This window comes from Ochlerotatus camptorhynchus, unplaced genomic scaffold (genome assembly GCF_037179485.1).
Source record: "Ochlerotatus camptorhynchus isolate MF236.1 unplaced genomic scaffold, CSIRO-AGI_Acam_v1.1 ptg000291l, whole genome shotgun sequence".
Lineage (NCBI taxonomy): Eukaryota > Metazoa > Arthropoda > Insecta > Diptera > Culicidae > Ochlerotatus > Ochlerotatus camptorhynchus.
The window spans coordinates 337,869-358,651 of NW_027040780.1; the positions used below are offsets into that span (position 1 = coordinate 337,869).

The 20,783-nt window shown below is 40.3% G+C and overlaps 1 protein-coding gene and 1 pseudogene across 1 annotated transcript; one reads left to right on the forward strand and one right to left on the reverse strand.

The window, feature by feature from the left end:
* The first annotated feature begins 2,167 nt into the window (after positions 1–2,167).
* On the forward strand, positions 2,168–3,974 carry LOC135706817 (uncharacterized; annotated as a pseudogene).
* Positions 3,975–8,063: 4,089 nt separating this feature from the next.
* LOC135706818 (serine/threonine-protein phosphatase 6 regulatory ankyrin repeat subunit B-like) lies at positions 8,064–20,204 on the reverse strand (the record flags this gene model as incomplete). The annotated part of the gene is made up of 2 exons (XM_065228486.1): positions 8,064–12,409; positions 20,178–20,204. Coding segments are annotated over 2 exons (3,558 nt in total), but the record flags the coding sequence as incomplete, so codon positions are not given.
* Positions 20,205–20,783: the final 579 nt, after the last annotated feature.

The following is a 20,783-nucleotide window of genomic DNA, read 5'->3' on the forward strand; positions in this document are numbered from 1 at the left end:
AAATAACATAAGTTTATTTTCAGCTCGTTGAATATTTGAATAGGGGAAATGACGGCTTCGGCATGCCAGACTATTATCGGCAACCCAAATTGAAACACTATTTTCACTGGATTTTCTTACGAAAACACTTCGCTGAATGCATGCAAACGATTCTTTATGCTTTCAGCTTCAATTTGACTATATTTTTACCACTGAGAAAAAGCAATCTAGCAGGATTTTCTTGAAATGAAACACACGCACTACAAATTGTAGCTGATTTCGAGTTGCCGATAATAGAACAGCAGATTTACATGCAGTTCAAATGGAACGGTTGCCGAAGAAAAACTGGTTGCCGACAATACTCGCTCTCACTAGAGAAGATTGGAGCTTTGTAAAAGCGTTTCAAAACAGTTTTTGACAATTCTTTCGACTGAAATTGTTAGAGCAGCTGGCAGCAAAAGATTATAAACAAACCAATACTGCATATGTGTGCGTTCCTTACAGAAAAAGGCTATAGGAAGAAGGTCGCTGCTTAGGTTGCCGAGAATACGTAAATTCCCCTATGTGGCATCATTAGATTTACATAATAATAAAACATTTTTTTCAGTTTTCATTCATGCGGGATGTATGGATTTTAATTATCTATGCTTGCTTTCAGTTCTTCGATGATGAAACACCTCTAGGATTATATTATAATAATTCATTTATATTATTGAACTTTGCATTTATTTTATATTATAAATATTCACTTTTTCAGCTTAGAGATGAACTAGCCTACAGAAGTTAAAGTAAAGTTAATGTAAAGTTAAAGTTAAGTTAAAGTTAAGTTAAAGTTAAGTTAAAGTTAAGTTAAAGTTAAGTTAAAGTTAAGTTAAAGTTAAGTTAAAGTTAAGTTAAAGTTAAGTTAAAGTTAAGTTAAAGTTAAGTTAAAGTTAAGTTAAAGTTAAGTTAAAGTTAAGTTAAAGTTAAGTTAAAGTTAAGTTAAAGTTAAGTTAAAGTTAAGTTAAAGTTAAGTTAAAGTTAAGTTAAAGTTAAGTTAAAGTTAAGTTAAAGTTAAGTTAAAGTTAAGTTAAAGTTAAGTTGAAGTTAAGTTAAAGTTAAGTTAAAGTTAAGTTAAAGTTAAGTTAAAGATAAGTTAAAGTTAAGTTAAAGTTAAGTTAAAGTTAAGTTAAAGTTAAGTTAAAGTTAAGTTAAAGTTAAGTTAAAGTTGAGTTAAAGTTAAGTTAAAGTTAAGTTAAAGTTAAGTTAAAGTTAAGTTAAAGTTAAGTTAAAGTTAAGTTAAAGTTAAGTTAAAGTTAAGTTAAAGTTAAGTTAAAGTTAAGTTAAAGTTAAGTTAAAGTTAAGTTAAAGTTAAGTTAAAGTTAAGTTAAAGTTAAGTTAAAGTTAAGTTAAAGTTAAGTTAAAGTTAAGTTAAAGTTAAGTTAAAGTTAAGTTAAAGATAAGTTAAAGTTAAGTTAAAGTTAAGTTAAAGTTAAGTTAAAGTTAAGTTAAAGTTAAGTTAAAGTTAAGTTAAAGTTAAGTTAAAGTTAAGTTAAAGTTAAGTTAAAGTTAAGTAAACAGTTAAGTTAAAGTTAAGTTAAAGTTAAGTTAAAGTTAAGTTAAAGATAAGTTAAAGTTAAGTTAAAGTTAAGTTAAAGTTAAGTTAAAGTTAAGTTAAAGTTAAGTTAAAGTTAAGTTAAAGTTGAGTTAAAGTTGAGTTAAAGTTAAGTTAAAGTTAAGTTAAAGTTAAGTTAAATCATTTTATATTCTGATTATACTCACGAGTGCGTGTGTGTGCGTGTGTGTGTTTTTGTGTTTGTGTACCTTTCATAAATCACTACAATCAGCATTAGTTTACCAAAAACGATCCCTGCTGCTGCAAACCTTTCCCCACATCCAACATCCCAGTGATTTCTCGTGGAAGCGCAGAGGATTTCTCGGTTTCCTTCACAGCGAGTATCACGTCAACACATTCCTTCCCATTCCTTATTGGACCTGCATTCGGACACGGCCGGCGCTGGTATTGCTAAACATTAGATCTTCAGTTTTTACACATTGAGGATGAATGTTAGTCCCAAACATCATCTGTTGGTTCTCTGTGTAATTGCAGCTGATCTGGCAATAACAGAGTAGCAACCGTGGGCGGTCAATAATGCTAATGCTAATGCTAATGCTAATGCTAATGTTGTCTGCCCGTTTTATCGCAGTAATGGATGAATCTATTGTGTAATGTATTATCTATATTCCTCAATTTCATATTATAACTAGAAAATAACTTCATTATAGAAATCTCGAAGACTTCGAAGTTCCGGACACAGCAGGAGCCGAATATATTGACGATGAGGAAGCTGGTACATCGTGCGAAAAGAACGAATACGTTTATTCGTTCACCGGAATCTTCTTTCAACGCTTCTACAGAAACCAGTTGCGCCCGAAAAAATGGACCAGGATGACCGTCTATGGAGACAGTAAAACCAACAATCAATACGAAACTAACGATTTTAAATTGGCTCACTGCTCGACTAGCCTAATGGTCTCAAGCAAACGATTAACGTACCCCATTCTAGTCGAAATTCTACTACTACACAATGTTTGTTTTGATTAGCTATGAATGTTTGACAGATAAAATGAGGGGTTAGTGGATATTCCTATGTTTTGAGGGGTGAATCGATTAGTTTGGGACCGAAGATAGTACCAGAGCTGAGCCAAAAAGTTGAGCTCGTTTCTTCGGGACCTTCTGGTCTTAGAGTTACCTCTATGGTACAACCGAGATTGTGGATTGTATGTGGAGCATTGCGTTGGCTAAAATAGAACGGCAGGTGGTGTTTGACCAGGACACTCCCCGATGGTCGGAAAACGCTTATTCTTCTTCTTCTTCGCATTTCAAGCTTATTGCATATCGCATATTAGCTTATTGCGTGCTCTCAACTTAGTGTTCTAGATGCACTTCCACAGTTATTAATTGAGAGCTTTCGATGCCTGTACCATTTTTGCATTGGTATAATTGTGTGGCAAGTCCAATCATACTTCTATACCCAGGGAAGTCGAGAAATTTTCCAACCCGAAAAATTCCTAGACCGGACCGGGAATCGAACCCAGCCACCTCCAACATGGTATTGCTTTGTAGCTGCGCCTTTACCGACTGAGCTAAGGTTGGTCACAAACGCACAGCCCACAGTTAATGACGTCGATGAATTCGTAACATTGTAGGACACCACGAAGAAGATGTACGCAATTGAATCCGTTTCAACCAGGATTTTGAGAGGATGGAAGAAAAAAACTGTGCGAGTTTATGTGTACGTGTGGTCAACTAATGTTGAAACCAGTGCCCAACATCAAGCCGTTCTGCGGAAGTTGCTTTCACCTCAAAATCGAGATCGAGCTGGAGCACATTCTGTCCGAGACGATTCTGCTTTGGCAGATGAACTGCGTGATAAACATAATCACCTGGAAGGACATTACAGCTCGTGGCTCTTAGGGGTCGTCCATTAATTATGTCAAATATGTTGAGGGTGAGGGGGGGTTTTGAAAACTGTGACGAGCATACAAAAAAAATATGGTCCATACAAAAAATGTGACAAACGGGGGAGGGGGGGTTAAAAATGGGCCAAATTTGCGTGACATAATTAATGGACCATCCCTTATAGGCAAACGTAATTCATTCCTCGCCAGCACACAAGCAAGACGAAACGAAAAATTCTACCACTCCTCCGATGCAATTATCGAAATACTTTCGATGGGTTGCATCTTCAGAGCAGAGCCGATTGGAAGCCGTACATAAAGGAATGATTGTTGCACAAAACAATAGCAGTGGATGGGTGAGAGAAATTAGCAACGTGAAGCAAGTTCTAATGGGTGCTAAAAATATGCTGAATGGAGCTTTGGCCAAAATACAGGAGTTGGAAAGCATAGGATTAGTTTGGATCGAGCTATTCAACTCCATGGAATTAGCTGTTCGTCCGGAGGACACGGAACTCAGTCAGAGCCGGTGCAGATTGCGAAGACTTGGATCATAAGTGATGGAAATAACCTTTTCGTAAACCAAGTGTCACATACTTCTTATTTCTTTCGATTCGATATGCTGAAATGAAATGTTATTTGTATTTGATTACTGATTTTCTTTATTTACGAGAATAATAAATCGAAAAAGTTGCTGCTTCCAAGGGGTGGTCACTCTACACACTTGTTTTGCGCCAACTTTTTTCTCAGTGTACCTCAGTGTGCCGCAGCTGTACCGGCAGTGCCAAGAAGTCATTGAACTGACTTTTGATTGCTTGTGAATAATGCCTTGTTGGCAACCCGGTATTTTAACAGCTCTTGTTTTTGTTTAGTTTTTCAATGTTTTCAAAAACGACACGGGCTCCAGCTGGGACTACACACTCGATGCATCCGTCTCCAAGGATGCCTGCAACGGACGAGCTCCGTTGCTACACGATCCTTTCATCTTCGGCGGAAAGCCGACCCGGCACAACGAACGTCAATAATTAGTCAACCAACCCTTCTGGGAGCCAGTGGAGGAAACGGATTTGAACCGAATTTTTCACGGACTGATGAAGGACGCACCGCTGACCCGAAACGGACCAGCCAATTTTTCAAGCAGAACTACTTGTCAGAGTCCACCAACCCGTACAACCTGCCGGACAATTCGATCAGCTTCAAGGTCTACAGCGCCTCCAAGAACAATCGCTTACCAGGCCAGCAAAAATCGCATTCTCCACTTCTTCAATACCCCACCCGTATGCCGTCCGAGGATCTGCTGCTGACTGCATTCACCACCAAGGACTGCCACCCGTCGCAAGTGCGAATGTTCCCGCTGAAATCGGAAAGTTCCTCCTCCGGATTGGTCGAGTTCCCTAGCGTAGCCCTGGCGGTGAACGTCATCATGAAGTGCAACCACAGCGCGATCGATCACAAATGCACAAAACTCCCTCTTATTATGAAGTTGTGCGAACGGTGCGTGGAGCAACGAGAACACCGAAAACACGTTAGCTTTCAAAGAGCGGAAGCTTCTTTTTCTGAGAAAAGAAAGGATTTTCCTTTTTCTGTGTAGTTAATGTTATGATTCGTAAATATAATTTCTTATTGTGTTAGTTGGAAGTGCAAAAAGGAAGGAGAGTAAAAATAATTTGTTGAACTATTTGAGATTTTGCCAAGACGGTCCTCCAACATTATATGTTGAACGATGGAATGGTTGGTGTAGCAGCCACCGCCACCGCCATGGTTGTTTACAAAAGCAATTACGCCCAAATCTCAAAGTTCTCCGGATTTGCAATATGTGTGTACGAATATATTACAACAAATGTGTGCTTTATTATTTCTAGATGCGATTGATTTCAAGATATACTAAAAAACTGTGCTGAGTTTTTATTGCCAGATTATGATATGATAAATAATGGATTTCATTGTTTACCATGCTCAAAACAGGTTTCTAGAGTTGCACAGCAGCAAGGTATTTTCTTCCTAACGTCCATTATGCCTATAGTATATTATGCCTAACGTCCATTATGCCTAATGACTTTATGCCTAACGTCCATTATGCCTAACGTCCATTATACCTAACGTCCATTATGCCTAACGTCCGTATGCGTAACGTCCGTATGCCTAACGTATTTATGCCTAATGGGGTATACTCGGCTCTCTTCTCTGCTTGTCTTGATCAAGCTTAATAACCTCTGATTGTTCTCAACATGTCGCTGTATGAAGGGCCAGTAGATGGGTAGATCGATAGGCAAAGTCACCTATACGCATCTACGGAACAATAAAGAATCTCCTTCCAGCAACATGATCAGCCAATTGGTCAAAAAGACAAGCCCCAAACAGGAAGATGCCCCAATGAGTGGGGAGAAAAGCCCGCCCTTTATCCACGAAATGTTATCAACAGGGAGTTGGCATTCCCACTCTCCCTGTCCAAATCGCTTCAATCAGGTGCCCGGTTAGACCGTCCCTTCCCTTGTATTTATGTATTTCAATGTATTTACGAGTAGATTGTTATGATTATTGTCAATAATACTTACATTTCGATGAAGATCGTGATACTTATCATCACAGAAACCAATCTTGAATCGTAGACCAGGTCCATCAACAATACACTCGTTCCGAGAAGGGGCTCATGGTCATCTTCTTCTTCTTCAGGTTTGCTCACAACCCGGAATGAAGGCTCGGTGCGGTTAGTAATATCAAACAGTGTTACACGCAAACGAAAAAGAGATACAACCAGGATTAGTTTTTTTAAGTAATAGTTTCATCTGAATACCCAACTAACCATATCTCAGTGGCATTGTCTCACTCTGAACCTACATTTAAAGTTATTTTGTGGTTATATCGCTACGTTGGTACTCACATGAAATGTTGTGCAAGTACCACAAGTTCAGCAACGCCCAACTGTGGACAGTTCAATGTTAATACCATTTACTCTTTGAATCAGCGTACACCAACATGATAATCTTCAAATAAACACATAAGAATGCCCACAGAGATAAAGCTGAAAATACAATTTTAACTGATGGTACTTTATTAACATCAAACTGTCCAATATTGGACCCTGCCAACACATGGCGCCTGCACGGTAATGTGGGCCGTCAGAGTGGTTCATCGATTGCGAAGTGAAGTGCTTCTCAAACTGAAGCGATACATTTCTCAATTTTTCAACGTTATCCTAACGTGAACTTAATATTATCATCACCCATATGCCCGTCCACGCCCGAAACCCATTCACCACACAAAATCAAATAAAAATGTGTCTGTATGGCAAACACATTCAGACATAAACGAGAATATGGGTGTATATCTTTACTGTAATAACTACGGGTAATCATCGAAAGTACTTGCATTTTACTCAGGCAAAACTGCAATCACTCTCTCATACTCGAAATGTTCCACGACCAAATTGGCACAACGACGCCCTATACGCTCTCTGACCAACGCGCAGGGCTTTCGATTTTGGACAAGAATCCCAAAACTTGGATCACCATCAAGGAGCTACTGGAGACGGAATGGATAACGCAGGAAATCAATTTGTTACAGTTCAATTTAGCCAAAACCGCTGCGCCCCTGCGAACCGTGCGAAACCAATCCGGAGAACTACTACGTAAAGCTTGAGTAATTTAATATCTGGACGCATTGTTTATTTTACTGCAGTGCTCCTAGCGGTCAGATCTGGAATGTTATGACAGCAGTTTGTTTTGAAATGTTTCCTCTTTCAGTGCTGAAAGTGGCTAAATCGACCGTGTGCAGTGTTCTCAAACGTTTCCACGAGTGGCATACTACCGATAGGCAGGTCATAGCAAGCATCTTAGTGGAGTCAACGATCTGAAGCTGCATTTGAAGGTGTTGTGAACGGTTAGGGCAATCCCAGGGATGTCAAATTATTTTAACGTCAAGAAATTCAATGCCAGCCAAAGCACCGTCAGATAGATTCGTCAGCGAGAAGGATTTCGATCTTTTCGGCCAGTAAGCAACCAAACAGGACACTGAAGTAGAATCTAGTGACCAAAAGACGTGCCCAGAGGTTGTACAATGAGATTCTTACAAAGTACGATGGATGCATCTTCATGCACGACGAAACGAACGTGAAGATTATACCCAGGTTTTCGTGACAAACAAGCCTATGGATTCGAAAATGTATAAACAGGAGTACATGAAAAAACGTATTCTTCCATACATTAAGGCTCACAATGGACCTGTAAAGTTTTGGACTGATTTGGCAAGCTGCCACTACAGCGGAGAAGTTATACAGTGGTATCGAGACAATGGTGTAGATTTCTTCGAAAAGGACATCAATCCACCCAACTGCCCTCAATTCTGCCCAATTGAAAAATATTGGGAAATTGTCAAACAGAAGTTCAAGAAGAGTGGAAAAGTGACTCGGGATGCGACAGAGATGCAAATATGGTGGAACAAAACGGCCGCTTACGTTAGCCAACAGAGTGTCCAAAATATGATGAGTGGTATTCGAAGAAAAGTTCGACATTTCATCAAAAGAAAATTGGATTTTTTTCGCAATTTTTCCTTTAAAGTGCAATAATTGACCATCATTATGAGTACTAAACATTTTTATTTCACTAAGATACATCCGAGATACATCCGTTTATTTTGCGTCCAGATATTAAGTGACTCAAGCTTTAGATGCGCCTCCATCTTCCAACCAGACGGGACTGTCCACGTAGCCGCACAGCCTTTCGATGGTGAAGATGACGATGAGCATGTCCACATGGATGATTCTTTCACGGACCCCGACGAGAAGCTGGGCAGTGATAGTGGATTCATTTTGTTCGATGTCCTCTCGATGAATCTTCCAGGGATTACTCACTACACTTGACTCGCGGGGATATTGCACTATCATACCGATTGCGCCAGTTATGTTTCGATTGAACTTCGAAGACTTAAAAAAAAACTTAAGTCTACCCGCGACGATGGTCTGAACTAGAATGATTTATTGCCTCAATTTGAATTGTATGTGCGAAATACAAAAGAGCTTACATTCTCTGAGAAAGTGTTTACTTCTAATTATTATCTTATGTACTGCTACCAACCGGTGTCGGGTTGACTTGCTGTTGCCTTTGTCATGTTGTTACGTTATTAACGTTGATAATGTCGTTGTTGTTGTTGCTGTCGACGCTGCCACTCGTACTAGTCTTTGGTGTTGAGGATCCCTGGAAATGATGATTGTGCTATCACACTCAATGCTATGCCCATTTGTTGTTGTTCTTGTTTAATTGTGTCCAACCGATGGCCGATATCTTCTGGTGTTTGGGATGTTGTTGGTGAGCGGTCCTTAATTTATATAGATCACCTAATCCTACATGTCCTGCTTTTCCACAAACATCAACAAACCTGCACAAGATTCTACTCATATTCCTAGTATCAAATATTGACCATACATTTGAATACATTTCTTCATTCCAATAAAATTTGATCATTTTCATCCTTCATCTGCAGAAGGCGGCACACCGCTAGCTAAATCGTTATCTGTTGCTTCCAGCATCTGCATAGCCGTTTGATCAGCACCATTTCTCAACTGTAAGTTTGCATTTTTCGCTAGCAAGTATTTTACCACTTCGAAACAACCCTTCTGGATGGCACAGTGCAGTGGAGTGTTCCCATTCTTATCCACGCAGTCTACATCACATTCCAACTCCTCAATCAGAAGCTTAGTCGGGGCGATTCGATCTTTTTCCGCCGTTATATGCAGAAGTGTTTCACCATCGTAGGCATTATTTCGAAACTCTTTCACCAGATCTATGCTAGCTCCATAGCCCAGCAACTTTCGATACGCATCAAGATGTCCTTTGGATAGAGCTCGCATTAAAGGCGTTGACCCGTGTTTGTCAGTACAATCCACCGTTGCTCCAGCAATGACTAGAATATCAATCATTTCCAGCTGATTACAACCGGCAGCATAATGTAATGACGTCATTCCGTGTTTGTCGCAGTGATTTAAATCAATGTCGGAAATGATGAAGTTGAGCATATCCACCAACCCTCGTTCCACGAGATAATGTTGAACCAGGTGTTGATTGTCATTTTCGTAGCGGAACTCTTGTAACAATGATATATTTGCATTATTATCCAAAAGCAACTGGACCATCTCCTTGTGGTTATTCTCCAAGGCTGACTGGAGAGGAGTTCGTTTCTTTGAATCCTGATAGTTGGCGTTTGCTCCATACTTCAGAAGAGCAGCTGCTGTTTCCGTATGCCGCATAACTACTGCGTAGCTTAGTGGAGTTTGCTGGTGATTATCGGTAGAATCAACCGGAATTTGGAACTCGTCTAATATTACTTTTACAAGCAAATGGTAATTTTTTATTGCTGCAATGTGCAGCCAAGTGGTTGTGTTCAGAAAAACTCGATCCTGTAGAAACGACCTCTCAAATCCGCATTCCAAGAATAACTCTATCAGTTCTTTATCGTTCCTCAATATAGCAGACTCAAGTGGATTGCTATCATAGCTCTTTTTAATCAAATCGATGAATCGCTCGTTTCCTGCAAACCAGCACTTCCTATTGTTCAAAAGCCATCTGCTATAGTTTTTGGTAAACTGTGTAGGGTTCAGTTGTAGTACTTGCTTGAAAACCGATATCAAAGGGTCAACGGTGGTCAATGATTGAATGAGGGCGAAGAAAACCTTCAAATTTGATTGAAGTAAACAAATCGAAAGGGGAGATTCCCCAAAATTATCCTTCGCAAATAGTAAGTCCGGATTGAATCGGAGTTGCTCTATCAATGTGGCATTACCTGTAGCAACGGCATAATGAAGAACTGATTTACCATTCAGATCAACACAACTGCAATCAAGCTTGTAATCATTCAGTAGCCGCATAAACAATCCAATGCTACCTTTATCGAGTGCGATGTGTAGAATGGATTTTTGAGAACCAGACATTCGAAAATTTCTAAGATATTCTCGGTCAGATGTGGCCGTGAGTAGTCGCTCTGCAGTGTCAATATGACCTGATAGAAGAGCTGCTACGAATGGTGTTCGCTGGTGATGATCAATCAAGTCAGGGTTCGCACTTAGTTTCAATAATTCCTCAACCGGTTGAATCGTTCTCATCAGAGCAGCATAGTGCAAGGCCGTCCGCCCAGAATTATCTCGGACATTCACATCAATCCCTACTCTATTGACCAGAAGTTCAACTAATCCTACGTCTTGGTAATCCACCACATGCAGGACCGATGAATCATCACTAGAGGCAACACGAAACGATATTGTATTGTCAACTTTGACTCCAAGATCGAGGAGAAAGATTGCCACTTCTTTCTTCGAGTTAAAGATAGCTCTCGTTAGCGCTGTAGTGTTCTGTAAGTCCACAAAGTTTACATTCGCATCGTACTGTAGCAAAAGTTTTACGCATTCTAATTGTCCATACATGGCTGCTTCTTGTAGAGCTGTAGTCTGATCAATATCTCCGACATCTACCTGGAAAACAGCTTTCTCAAGCAACAAATTCAGACAAGACGTTAGACCATTCCGAGAAACAACATGCAGAACTGTTTCCTGGTCTTTAGTTGGCAAGCGAAAATTTCTCAACTCTTCCAGAGATGCTTCATCATCTATGAGAGTTTCTGCAAGTGTTCGATTTCCTTCAAGCAAGTGTTGTATCAATCGTGACGTGGATATTTGAGACTCGTTGGTATTTACTAGTGGCTTAACACACCCACCATCCAAAGCTATCTGATCTAGTGAAATTAAAATATTATCCAACGCCACGCTTGTCTCTAGGAAACATTCATCGATTATAAATTTGGCAAGATCAGTCTTTTTCTCCGCTACTGCTTGCACCAGAAGGGAGTGTCTTTGGTCAAACTGCTGAACAACATCCAGCGACGCACCAATGGATTTGAGTCGCTTCGCTAGTTGCAAGTCTTCGTTTTCCAACGCACAAACCAACGGTGATTTCCCTTCGTTATCCAATAGATCTAGGGGGAAATTCGTGGATATGAGATACTCAACCACGTCATGTTGTTTGTTAGATGCTGCATAATGACCCATGGTTTTTCCCATCGCGTCTGTCACCGATTGTTCGAAAAAGTCTCTATCCAGGAGGAACTTGATCGAATCAAGTTCACCTTTCACTGCCACGGAGTGTAGAACATTCATGCCTTGATCTCCCTTGTAATGGTAGTCTGTAACAACCTGTTTAGAGGCACCTTTTGAGAGAAGATAATGAGCGACACGCCAGTTTCCGTTCTCTATAGCCATCAAGAGAGCAGTCTTGCCATCATAGTTGGATTGATCGATGTGAGCTCCATGCTGTAAGAGGAGAGCTACCATTCGCACCGAGCTTCCAGCAGCTGCTGCATGCAAAGCTGTAAAACCATTTTCGTACCCTACGTTCAAGTCGAACCCAACGCATTCCAGTAGAAGTTTGCATATTTCGAAATTATTCTGTATTGTTGATGATATCACGAGATTCCTACCATCAGCGCAGTGCTCCTTTAACTTGATAGCAGCGCCAGCTTCTATTTGTAGGTAGAGTTTTATTATGTTCAGTTGATTCCATAGTACTGCTGCTACAAAAGGTGGCATAGACGGAAGCCCGCTGGGACCTGTTAGTGAAACATTGGCATCCATAAGTATTTTAACTAGTTCGAAATGTTTCTTCTGAACGGCATAGTAAATGGCAGTGTTGCCAAATTTATCAGCCCAACCGGAATCAATATCGAATTCCCTTAGCAACACTTGAACCAACCTGACGCTTCCTTTCAGAACAGCTGCATGCAGAAGGGTTATGTTGTCCGCTCCTCGATACAGTCGAACTACTGCCTTGCAAGGTAGTATTGATTTGACGCATAGGAAGACCTTTTCGTCAAGTTTTTCCAGAGCTAACATAAGTGGAGTCTTACCTTCCTTGTTCGCTACGTTCCACAAGTTCTCATCCTTCAGATACTCTACAATTTCCACTTGCTTCTTAATGATTGCTATGTGAAGCACTGTATCACCATCGGAGTTCTTAGCCTCTAGATCAAAGTTGTATTGCTCCACCATCCACTTGAATGCCTCCAAATACCCATAATAGGCTGCGTAGTGTAGAGCACAACCTCCCTTAAAGAATGGATGAGAAAACTTCCGAGCATATTCTACATTTACTCCGTAACTTAAGAGTATTTTCACCAGCTCAACATCCCCTTGGGAAAACGCTACAATCAGTGCAGTGAATCCGTCCTGATTACGGATATCCCCTTCGGCTCCTTCCTTCAGAAGGTATTCAGCAATCTTCCTATGAGAATAAATTGCAGCTAAAATAATCGGATAATTCCGGTAATACTTGACCCTAATCGTATCAGCTACGATATGCCAGCTTTCTAATAACACAGGGCAATTTTCCATCGACTGCAGGTTGGGATTTGCTTTATACTTAATCAGAGCCTTTACCATATTGGGTTTCCCGATTGTCACTGCCATTGCAAGTGGAGTAATACCATCCGTATCCGAGGAATTCACCTCACATCCGGCATCAACTAGGAGACTCAGCATATCCTTATCGTTCGCCTTCACAGCACAATTCAACAGCCTTGCCGTATCAAATCCATCCAACTTTGCATGCAGCTTGTCGAGCACGTGCTTGACAAACTTGTAATTCCCCAGCAGAACCGCATTAGCTAGGGTGTAAGTATCAATCTGCCTTACAAAATCCTCCTTAAACCGAAGTACTTTGAGTATAAACTTCAAGGCGGAATCGTCCACTACTTTCCTGGCCTGAGACTGATTCTCGATTATGTTTATTTGGAACCCAGCGCGTAAAAGCAACCAGATCCACTTGTATCTGGATCGGTGGATTAGACTTTTAAATATTCTTTCTCGAAATTCTGGACAGTCAATGTTTTGTTCGAGCATCATCTTGAACTGCTTACTCCTGTGACGTTCAATAGTGCAGAACAACGCGGGATTTTGGTCTGGAAGGGTACAGTCAGCGCCATGCTCCAGAAGTAGTTTAACCATTGCGTCTGTGCTACAGTAGCAAGCCTGGAAGAGAGGCGTACTCTCGGATGCATTCTCCACGTTTACTATACTGCTGTCAAATTTCAGAATGAGCCGAACTGATTCAATTTGATCGTAAAGGATAGACAAATTCAGCGATTCTACCAGAGTACTTTTAGATATTGCCATAGCTGGGTTCGATAACAGCTTTTTCAACAAGACATGGTGACCACTAGAGCCTGCCTGGATCACTAGTTGACACAGAAGCTGTTGGTTATGGAGTAATTCCTCATCGGAAGGAAGAAGCAGTTCAAGGAAGTCATCCTTTCGTACCTGTAATGCGTATATGATGGGTGACTTGTGGTTGGTGACAACCTTCGCTCCAAATTCAAGTAGAATTTGAATACTTTCTCTGCAAGAAGTGGCGATCGCTATCCGGAGAGGTGTCTCCTGACCAGTATTCGTGCGTTCTATTAGCTCCGGACTGACCTCGCATATCCGACGAATGACGTTTGGTAATTTATGCAGAACGGCGTTCGTCAAAATAGTATTTCGAAATTTTGGCGCATCTTGCTTACAAAATTGATACAGCCGATCGTCATCGATGATGGAGAGTGCACATTTTTCATTCCCAAATATTATAGCCACATGAAGACTGTCTGGTGTGTACGCACCTCCATACAGTAGATCCAATTCCTGCTCCAGGTTAAAATGGTGAAACTTCATCGACAAGTAAAATGTCATTTTCTCTCGTATGCTTTGACTGCTGAAAAGTTGAGCCACGGTAAACTCATCATCGTCGTAGAAGTTATGTTCTTGATTAAATGCCTTCTGAAGCAACATTTCCATGAATGGTCTTAGACTCGTCGGTCTTTCAAGCAGAAAATGGATTATTTGTTCCGAGTGATTATCAAACACCGCTATTAGGACACTACGCTTATTGTGGTCACGGGCCTTGAGTTCGAAGCCACTCAAAGTAAGCACACCGAAATAACCTTCTTTAATCGCTTCAAAGAGTTCCGATTTACGATCGACCTGCGTACACATCCATCTGTTTACAGCTGAAACAGAAAAACTAGGCTTATTCAAACGATCCGCCTTTGCAGCGCTATAAAGATCAACATTGCAAAATCGAGATAAACAAACTGCATTCACCATCACAGTCAAAAAGGAACTTCTATTCCTGCAAATGGTTTCATACACCATGGAATCGTGAGCCAAGTAGTTCCGTAAATTACGACCCGAAACTACCGGTCTGTACGATTCCAGCACTGAACGATTATCCGTAAGAACGCATTGTTCCGAAAGAATTCCTAGTAAGTCCTGAAGAATTGCTTCGAGTGCAAAAATATCCACGCTATTAATGCTATACCTTCCACAGGACGCAATCAACGAAACCAACTCCGTAATTTCCATATCGTCTGGTAGGGAGATTATGTCAGTAACATCCACGACGAGATCATTCAGCACCTTTTGACACTCGCCCATATCTTCTTTTCTGCAACGTACCACTGCTGTACTTTTGTAATTCAATTTGTGACGCTTACAGAAAGTCTTAACAACACGGTACTTATCGTCGATAGCGAACAGATTGGCATAGTACTTTTGTAACAGTTTGTGCAGTTCCTTCAACTGGTTGTCCGACAGGGATTCCTCCACCAGCGCGGAACCAATTTGTTTGGTATTGTTCATCAGCGATGCATCATTGACCAACGTCAACTCATGCAGCTGCTGAATTTCACTGGAACCTGCCATTTCAATCAAACTCTGGATCATAATTGTCCTTTTAAGTGAGTGTTCATCAGGTATTCTTGCTTCCAGCGATAAAAGTTCTCGAATCAATGGATTACAACCATGCATAAGGAAAGTCGAAACACCGTATTCGTGACTGTTGGTACTGATGGAGCATCCCAAATAGAAATGAGCCAAATTTTTCTGAAAGCTCAAATTGTCACAGAGCAGCAGCTCACCGATGCAGCATATTACCATTTCGGTCATAAAGTTTAGTCCATTGCGATTAAGGAAATTGATATAAACGTCAATCTTTGATTTTATCTTCATAATAACTGCCAAATTTTGGCTGTGCTGTGTTGCATGATAACTCTGTTCTAATTCTGCTAGCTGATTTTTCAACTTGGATACATCTGAAGTCTGGAAATCATGGGTCAGTTTGAATCCAGGTTGCACTCGACTAGCTTCAGCGTACGAACGAACATCCTTAAAAGACTTCATAGTCAGTGCATATCCCAGAAAGCTCTTGAAATACCTATTAATGTGGTCCGTGTAGATATTCCTCAACAACGGAACTACCTTTAGCAGGTCGGTTTTGACACGCTTGTAGTAATTGATCAAATCTGGGTCGTTGGCACGCAGTCTCCGGTACAGAGTATGCTTCGTAGCTGAATATTCATGCGAGAAATATTGGCGCAGCTTGGAGATCCATTTGAGTAACTCACCAGGGCAAACCAACTCCAAGGCGGATCTCAAATTAGATGAAATGTTTGGTGACTGCTTCGTGGACTTGAGGGCTTCCCCTAGAACCTGCAGAACTCTTTGAATGGCAAGCATTTCTACGTAGCAACTTTGTGCATCGTTTAATTCACTTTTCTCAAGCACACTCAAGTAACGAACCGATTTTTGCAGCGAATACATCTGCTTCAGTTTGAAATAGGTTTTGTAAAGATCCTTGTACAGGTGTTTCATTTTTCTGACCTCAAACATTTTATTAATGGCATTGGATTCCGATTTCAAGAGGTCCAGCTCCGTCTTTGTGAGATCTTCAAACTTTTTGGTGCTTATGTTGGATATTAGTTTACTGTTCAGAATTTTGTTCCTTATCATGATTTGCTCCTTCAAAATGTATTTGGATTTCATTAGATCCTTCCATTTTTCGATAATTGTCTTACACTTTGCCTGGCTATTATCGAATAGAATTATTGTTAGCTCAAACAACGTTTCATGAATCATTCTTTGTTCATTGCCGGGATTTGTGTACCACATCTTAAATTGTTTCAAGAACTCCATCAACAAACGCTTATTAATAACCAGTTGAAACAAATCCAGCTCTGGTTTTCTATCAAATACCGCCAAATACATTGCTACGCAATACTCCAACTGCATTGCTGGAAAATTATCCACTCCATTTTTCACCACAAAAAAGTGCCTTTGAATTAATCTCAATCTTTCCAGGAACTCGTCAGTGACATCATGACACAACCCAGTATCGTACTTCCGCTCTAGAAAATCAATCCCACTCGTTATCAGTTGCATTCGATCCTTATTTGTTTCTTCTGACGTAAGCGATGCACCTCCACACCTTTTCGTTCGGAACGACCGCTCATAGTCTTCCCGCACAATCTTTAAGTGAACAAACACCTCTAGCTCCGGATTCACCACCACATTCATCACTTCAAGCCTACTCCACGCCTTTGCCAAGCACTCAACCAAAAGGGATCCCTTTAAGTCCAATCTCTCAATCAGCATTTCCAAAGCTTCGACCGAACTACGCAGAAGCATCTCATGGATAGCATCAACTGGATCCAGCACGTTTCCGAATTCCACTTCAATTAACTTCCTTCCGAATTGCTTCAAACCATCTCGAAGAGCCAGCTCGCAAGCAGTGAAATTTTCTCCATTGACCAGTCCATAGTCGAGATTGTGACTCATCAGCGCATCCAATACTGTTGGCTGACATCGATTGATAATCGCTAAATGCAACGGTGTGTTCCAATCGTCAGGATACCGGCAGTTTACATTAGCTTCCCTAGTGCAGGCTCGCTGTACCAACTCGACACAATCCAACCGGATAGCATTCCGAAGTGCTGCATCTGATTTGAATAAAAACGAGATCTCAGCTTTTGAAAAATAAAGAAAAATTCAAACAATTACCACGCGGCGGTACTTTAGAATACGCTTCGAAATTGATCGTCATGGCACGTCAACGTTAATAATGGAACTGATTAGAAATATTAATCGCTACAGCTAGTCATACTGCAACTTCATTCTGTGGAAGTTCTTATCACAGCTTATCACTATATCACATATTACTACAATATGCACACTTCAATTTATTTGCCGAGGTTACAACAACAGCCGAGTATTTTTGCAGTTTATTTTGCTGTTCAGTAAAACAATTGCCAAGACTCAGGTAACAAGTTAAATTTTTGGTGAGACCTCAGCTATTAAACAGATATTTTGCAAAAGTATACACACTAAGATTTTTTTACAGGAGTCAGTATTTTTTTACTGGGTTTTTGAATTGCTGAAAAAGTCGGTAAAAATTCAAATGACCGTTATCCGTAAGGAATCAATGAAATCGACCAATTTTATTTTCTATCATTAAATGGGGTTAACAGAACTAAGTATGTACAAGTTCAGAACAAATATTCTCATTAATAAATTTTCCACAGATTTTTAAACTTTTACCGAACAGTTCCGCAATTCAAAAACTCGGTAAAACCGTACTGACTCGATTAGTGTGTATGTATGAGGTAATCGGCTATTGGAAATTTTACCGAGCTATATATTTATATATTTATTCAATTATTCGTCAATCAAGATCGTAGACTACATATTAACATTATAACATATAATCTATTATTTTGAAATTTCAATTTTTGCAGATACATATTTAGGTCCATCATTTCACAGTGTAGGTAGATCATAAACACACATTATCTGACTTATCGGCCCATATTTCGCGTACTTAGCCTACGGCGATCAACCGTCGACTACGAAATTGACGAGAAGGTACATTAAAATTAAGTCTTGATAATAAATAAGCTGAGTCAATGCGTTGCGAAGCGATATTGTTCACGGTAGAGACCATAACAAAATCCCGACGCTCTTTTAATGCCTAAATGTTGATTAACAAGCAACGGACTTTATAAGACGGCAGAGGAAATGCTGTCCATCGCAATAGACGTAGTGCATATATAATAAAAACTGCTTTTGGATTGACTCTATTCGTTCTTCATGCCATTTCATATAAGGTGACCAAACAACACTGCAATATTCTAATATTGGCGTGGTTTTGATCAATGGGATGGAGAGCGATGAAAAGCACGTCTGCTTTGAAACTACCTAAGAAGCCTCTTGACAATTGTTAGTAGGAGTAAAATTATGTTTATTTCTGTTGATTATGATAGTATGTACATTGATTTTAACATTTAATTGATTAGCCTACCTGGCTCTTCATCTTTGTTCAATTTGATTTTCTAATTTAATATTTGCGTTTTCCAACTAGTTTACAGAATACCCCTTTGGGGGTGTGTTTTGTTTGAATTGAAAAAAAGTGAAAATCTACCTAACTACAAGTATAACTTAACCTAACGTGCTAGATCACGTATGATCTGATGATTTGATCTCGGACAGGTGCCTCTGAACCTTTCCAGGATGAATACTCTCCGTTCTTCTAATGTCTGAATTTCAGTCAGGAGGTGGATCTCAGAATTTCTAGTCCGCGAAGACCATTCTAAGGATCTTGTTCTGGATCCTTTGGAGTTTGAGATGATGGCATTTGGCGCAACTCTCCCAGATTGGCATCCCGTATTCAATTACGGGAAGGATGATTTTTTTGTAGACAGCAAGCTTATTTTTCAGGGATAGAGTAGACCTCCTGTTGATGAGTGGATACAGTGATCTTATCAAGATGTTACACTTGAATTTGGTTTTGTCAACGTGCTCCCTGACAATCAGACTGCTGTCTAGTGTTAAGCCGAGGTAGACTACCTCTTTCGGCCATTCCACCACTGTGCCGTTCAGGCAGATCTTAATATTCACCGACGGAACAAGTCTGGGAGATTTAGAGTGTGGAAATATGATGACCTGGGTCTTTGCCGCGTTGATACGGATCTTCCAGCTGTTGAAATATCCAGATAGGACGTCCAGGCCTCTCTGAAGTTTGGCAGTCAACGATGGATGTGTCATCTGCGAACAGAGACAACGATCCACCATCAGGAAGAGCCGGCATATCGGAGGTGAACAGGTTGAATAGAATGGGGCCAAGGATGCTTCCTTGTGGAACCCCGGCACCGATGTTGAAAGCATCCGATGTGATGCCATTCAGACAGACTCGGAACGTCCTGTTCGATAGATAGTTGTTAATTATCTTCACTAGGAAGATTGGAAGACCATACTGCTGCAATTTGAACACCAGGCCATCATGCCAGACATTGTCGAACGCTTTTTCAACGTCCAACAACGCCATGGCAGATGTTTTCGAAACAGACTTGTTCCGTCTGAGAATGTTTGTTAATCAAGTCAGCTGGTAGACGGTCGAACGACCTTTCCGAAAACCAAACTGTTCCTCGAGTAACAAGTTGTTTTCTTCGGCACATGTTAGGAGCCGATGATAGACTGCTCTTTCGAACAGTTTTGATAACCCTGAGAGAAAGCTGATAGCAAGTCGATAACTTGAAGGAGCGGACAGATCCTTCCCGGGTTTCCGGATGGGTATGACTTAACTGACTTCCAACACGAGAGGAAGTAGCCAAGTCGGAGCCCGATGCTTGTAGAATCTTGAACTCAAGTGTTTGAGTTCCAGGCTCAGGATGTTGTCGAAACCTGGGGCCTTCATGCTTTTAGATGATTTGATATAGGCCAACAGTTCTTCAGCCGTAATCTCGCCCAAGTAACCAAAAGTTCTGATAAAAGGCTATTTATGGCTTAAGCACCTTGGTTGAAGGTGGTCTATAGAATTCTAAGCATCCTCATTTGTAAGTCGTTATAAGAACTTGAAAGTTCCGGTGCCATAATTAAAGAGCATTCTAAGCAGCCTCTGGCGGAACTTGAACGGAACTTTTAGAAAATAAATTAAAAAAGGTTTTTGTCCTCTACACCAATTCTATATTTAGTTCGCACTTTTATGAAAGTTATTACTAAAGGCAGGTATTAATGTGTATTGACTTATCAGCATTAGTAGTAGTAATGGAGCTGTTGGAAGAATTAAACTCAGCATGAACCACTACGTCATCTGAAATATATTAAAGTCCCAACTAACATTTTGCACAATGTAAACGCTTTACTCATTTCATTTATACAGTCTCAAGCTGTATTCAAACGTTATACGATATGAGGAAACCTTTACTCAACCTCTATACAAGCAAATCTGGCGAACTTAGTCAGCTACTTATGGCTGTTGGAACGGTCGGGAGAAGCTCTTATTGCATATCCATTAACGCTTCTATACAGCTGTTACCCTGCTGTTTAGTTGTGTGTGAACTTGAAAGGCGCTTATTCAACCTTTTCCCGGTTGTCCAATAATCACTACACAGCTTTCTCTTGAAGCCGGGTTAAATACTGTTTACGCTTTTTTATGAAGGAATTTATTGAGTTTATTTTGCTGTGAATCAAATTAATTGAAATTAGTTACAAATCATCACCAAATTATTTTTACCCTGCACTG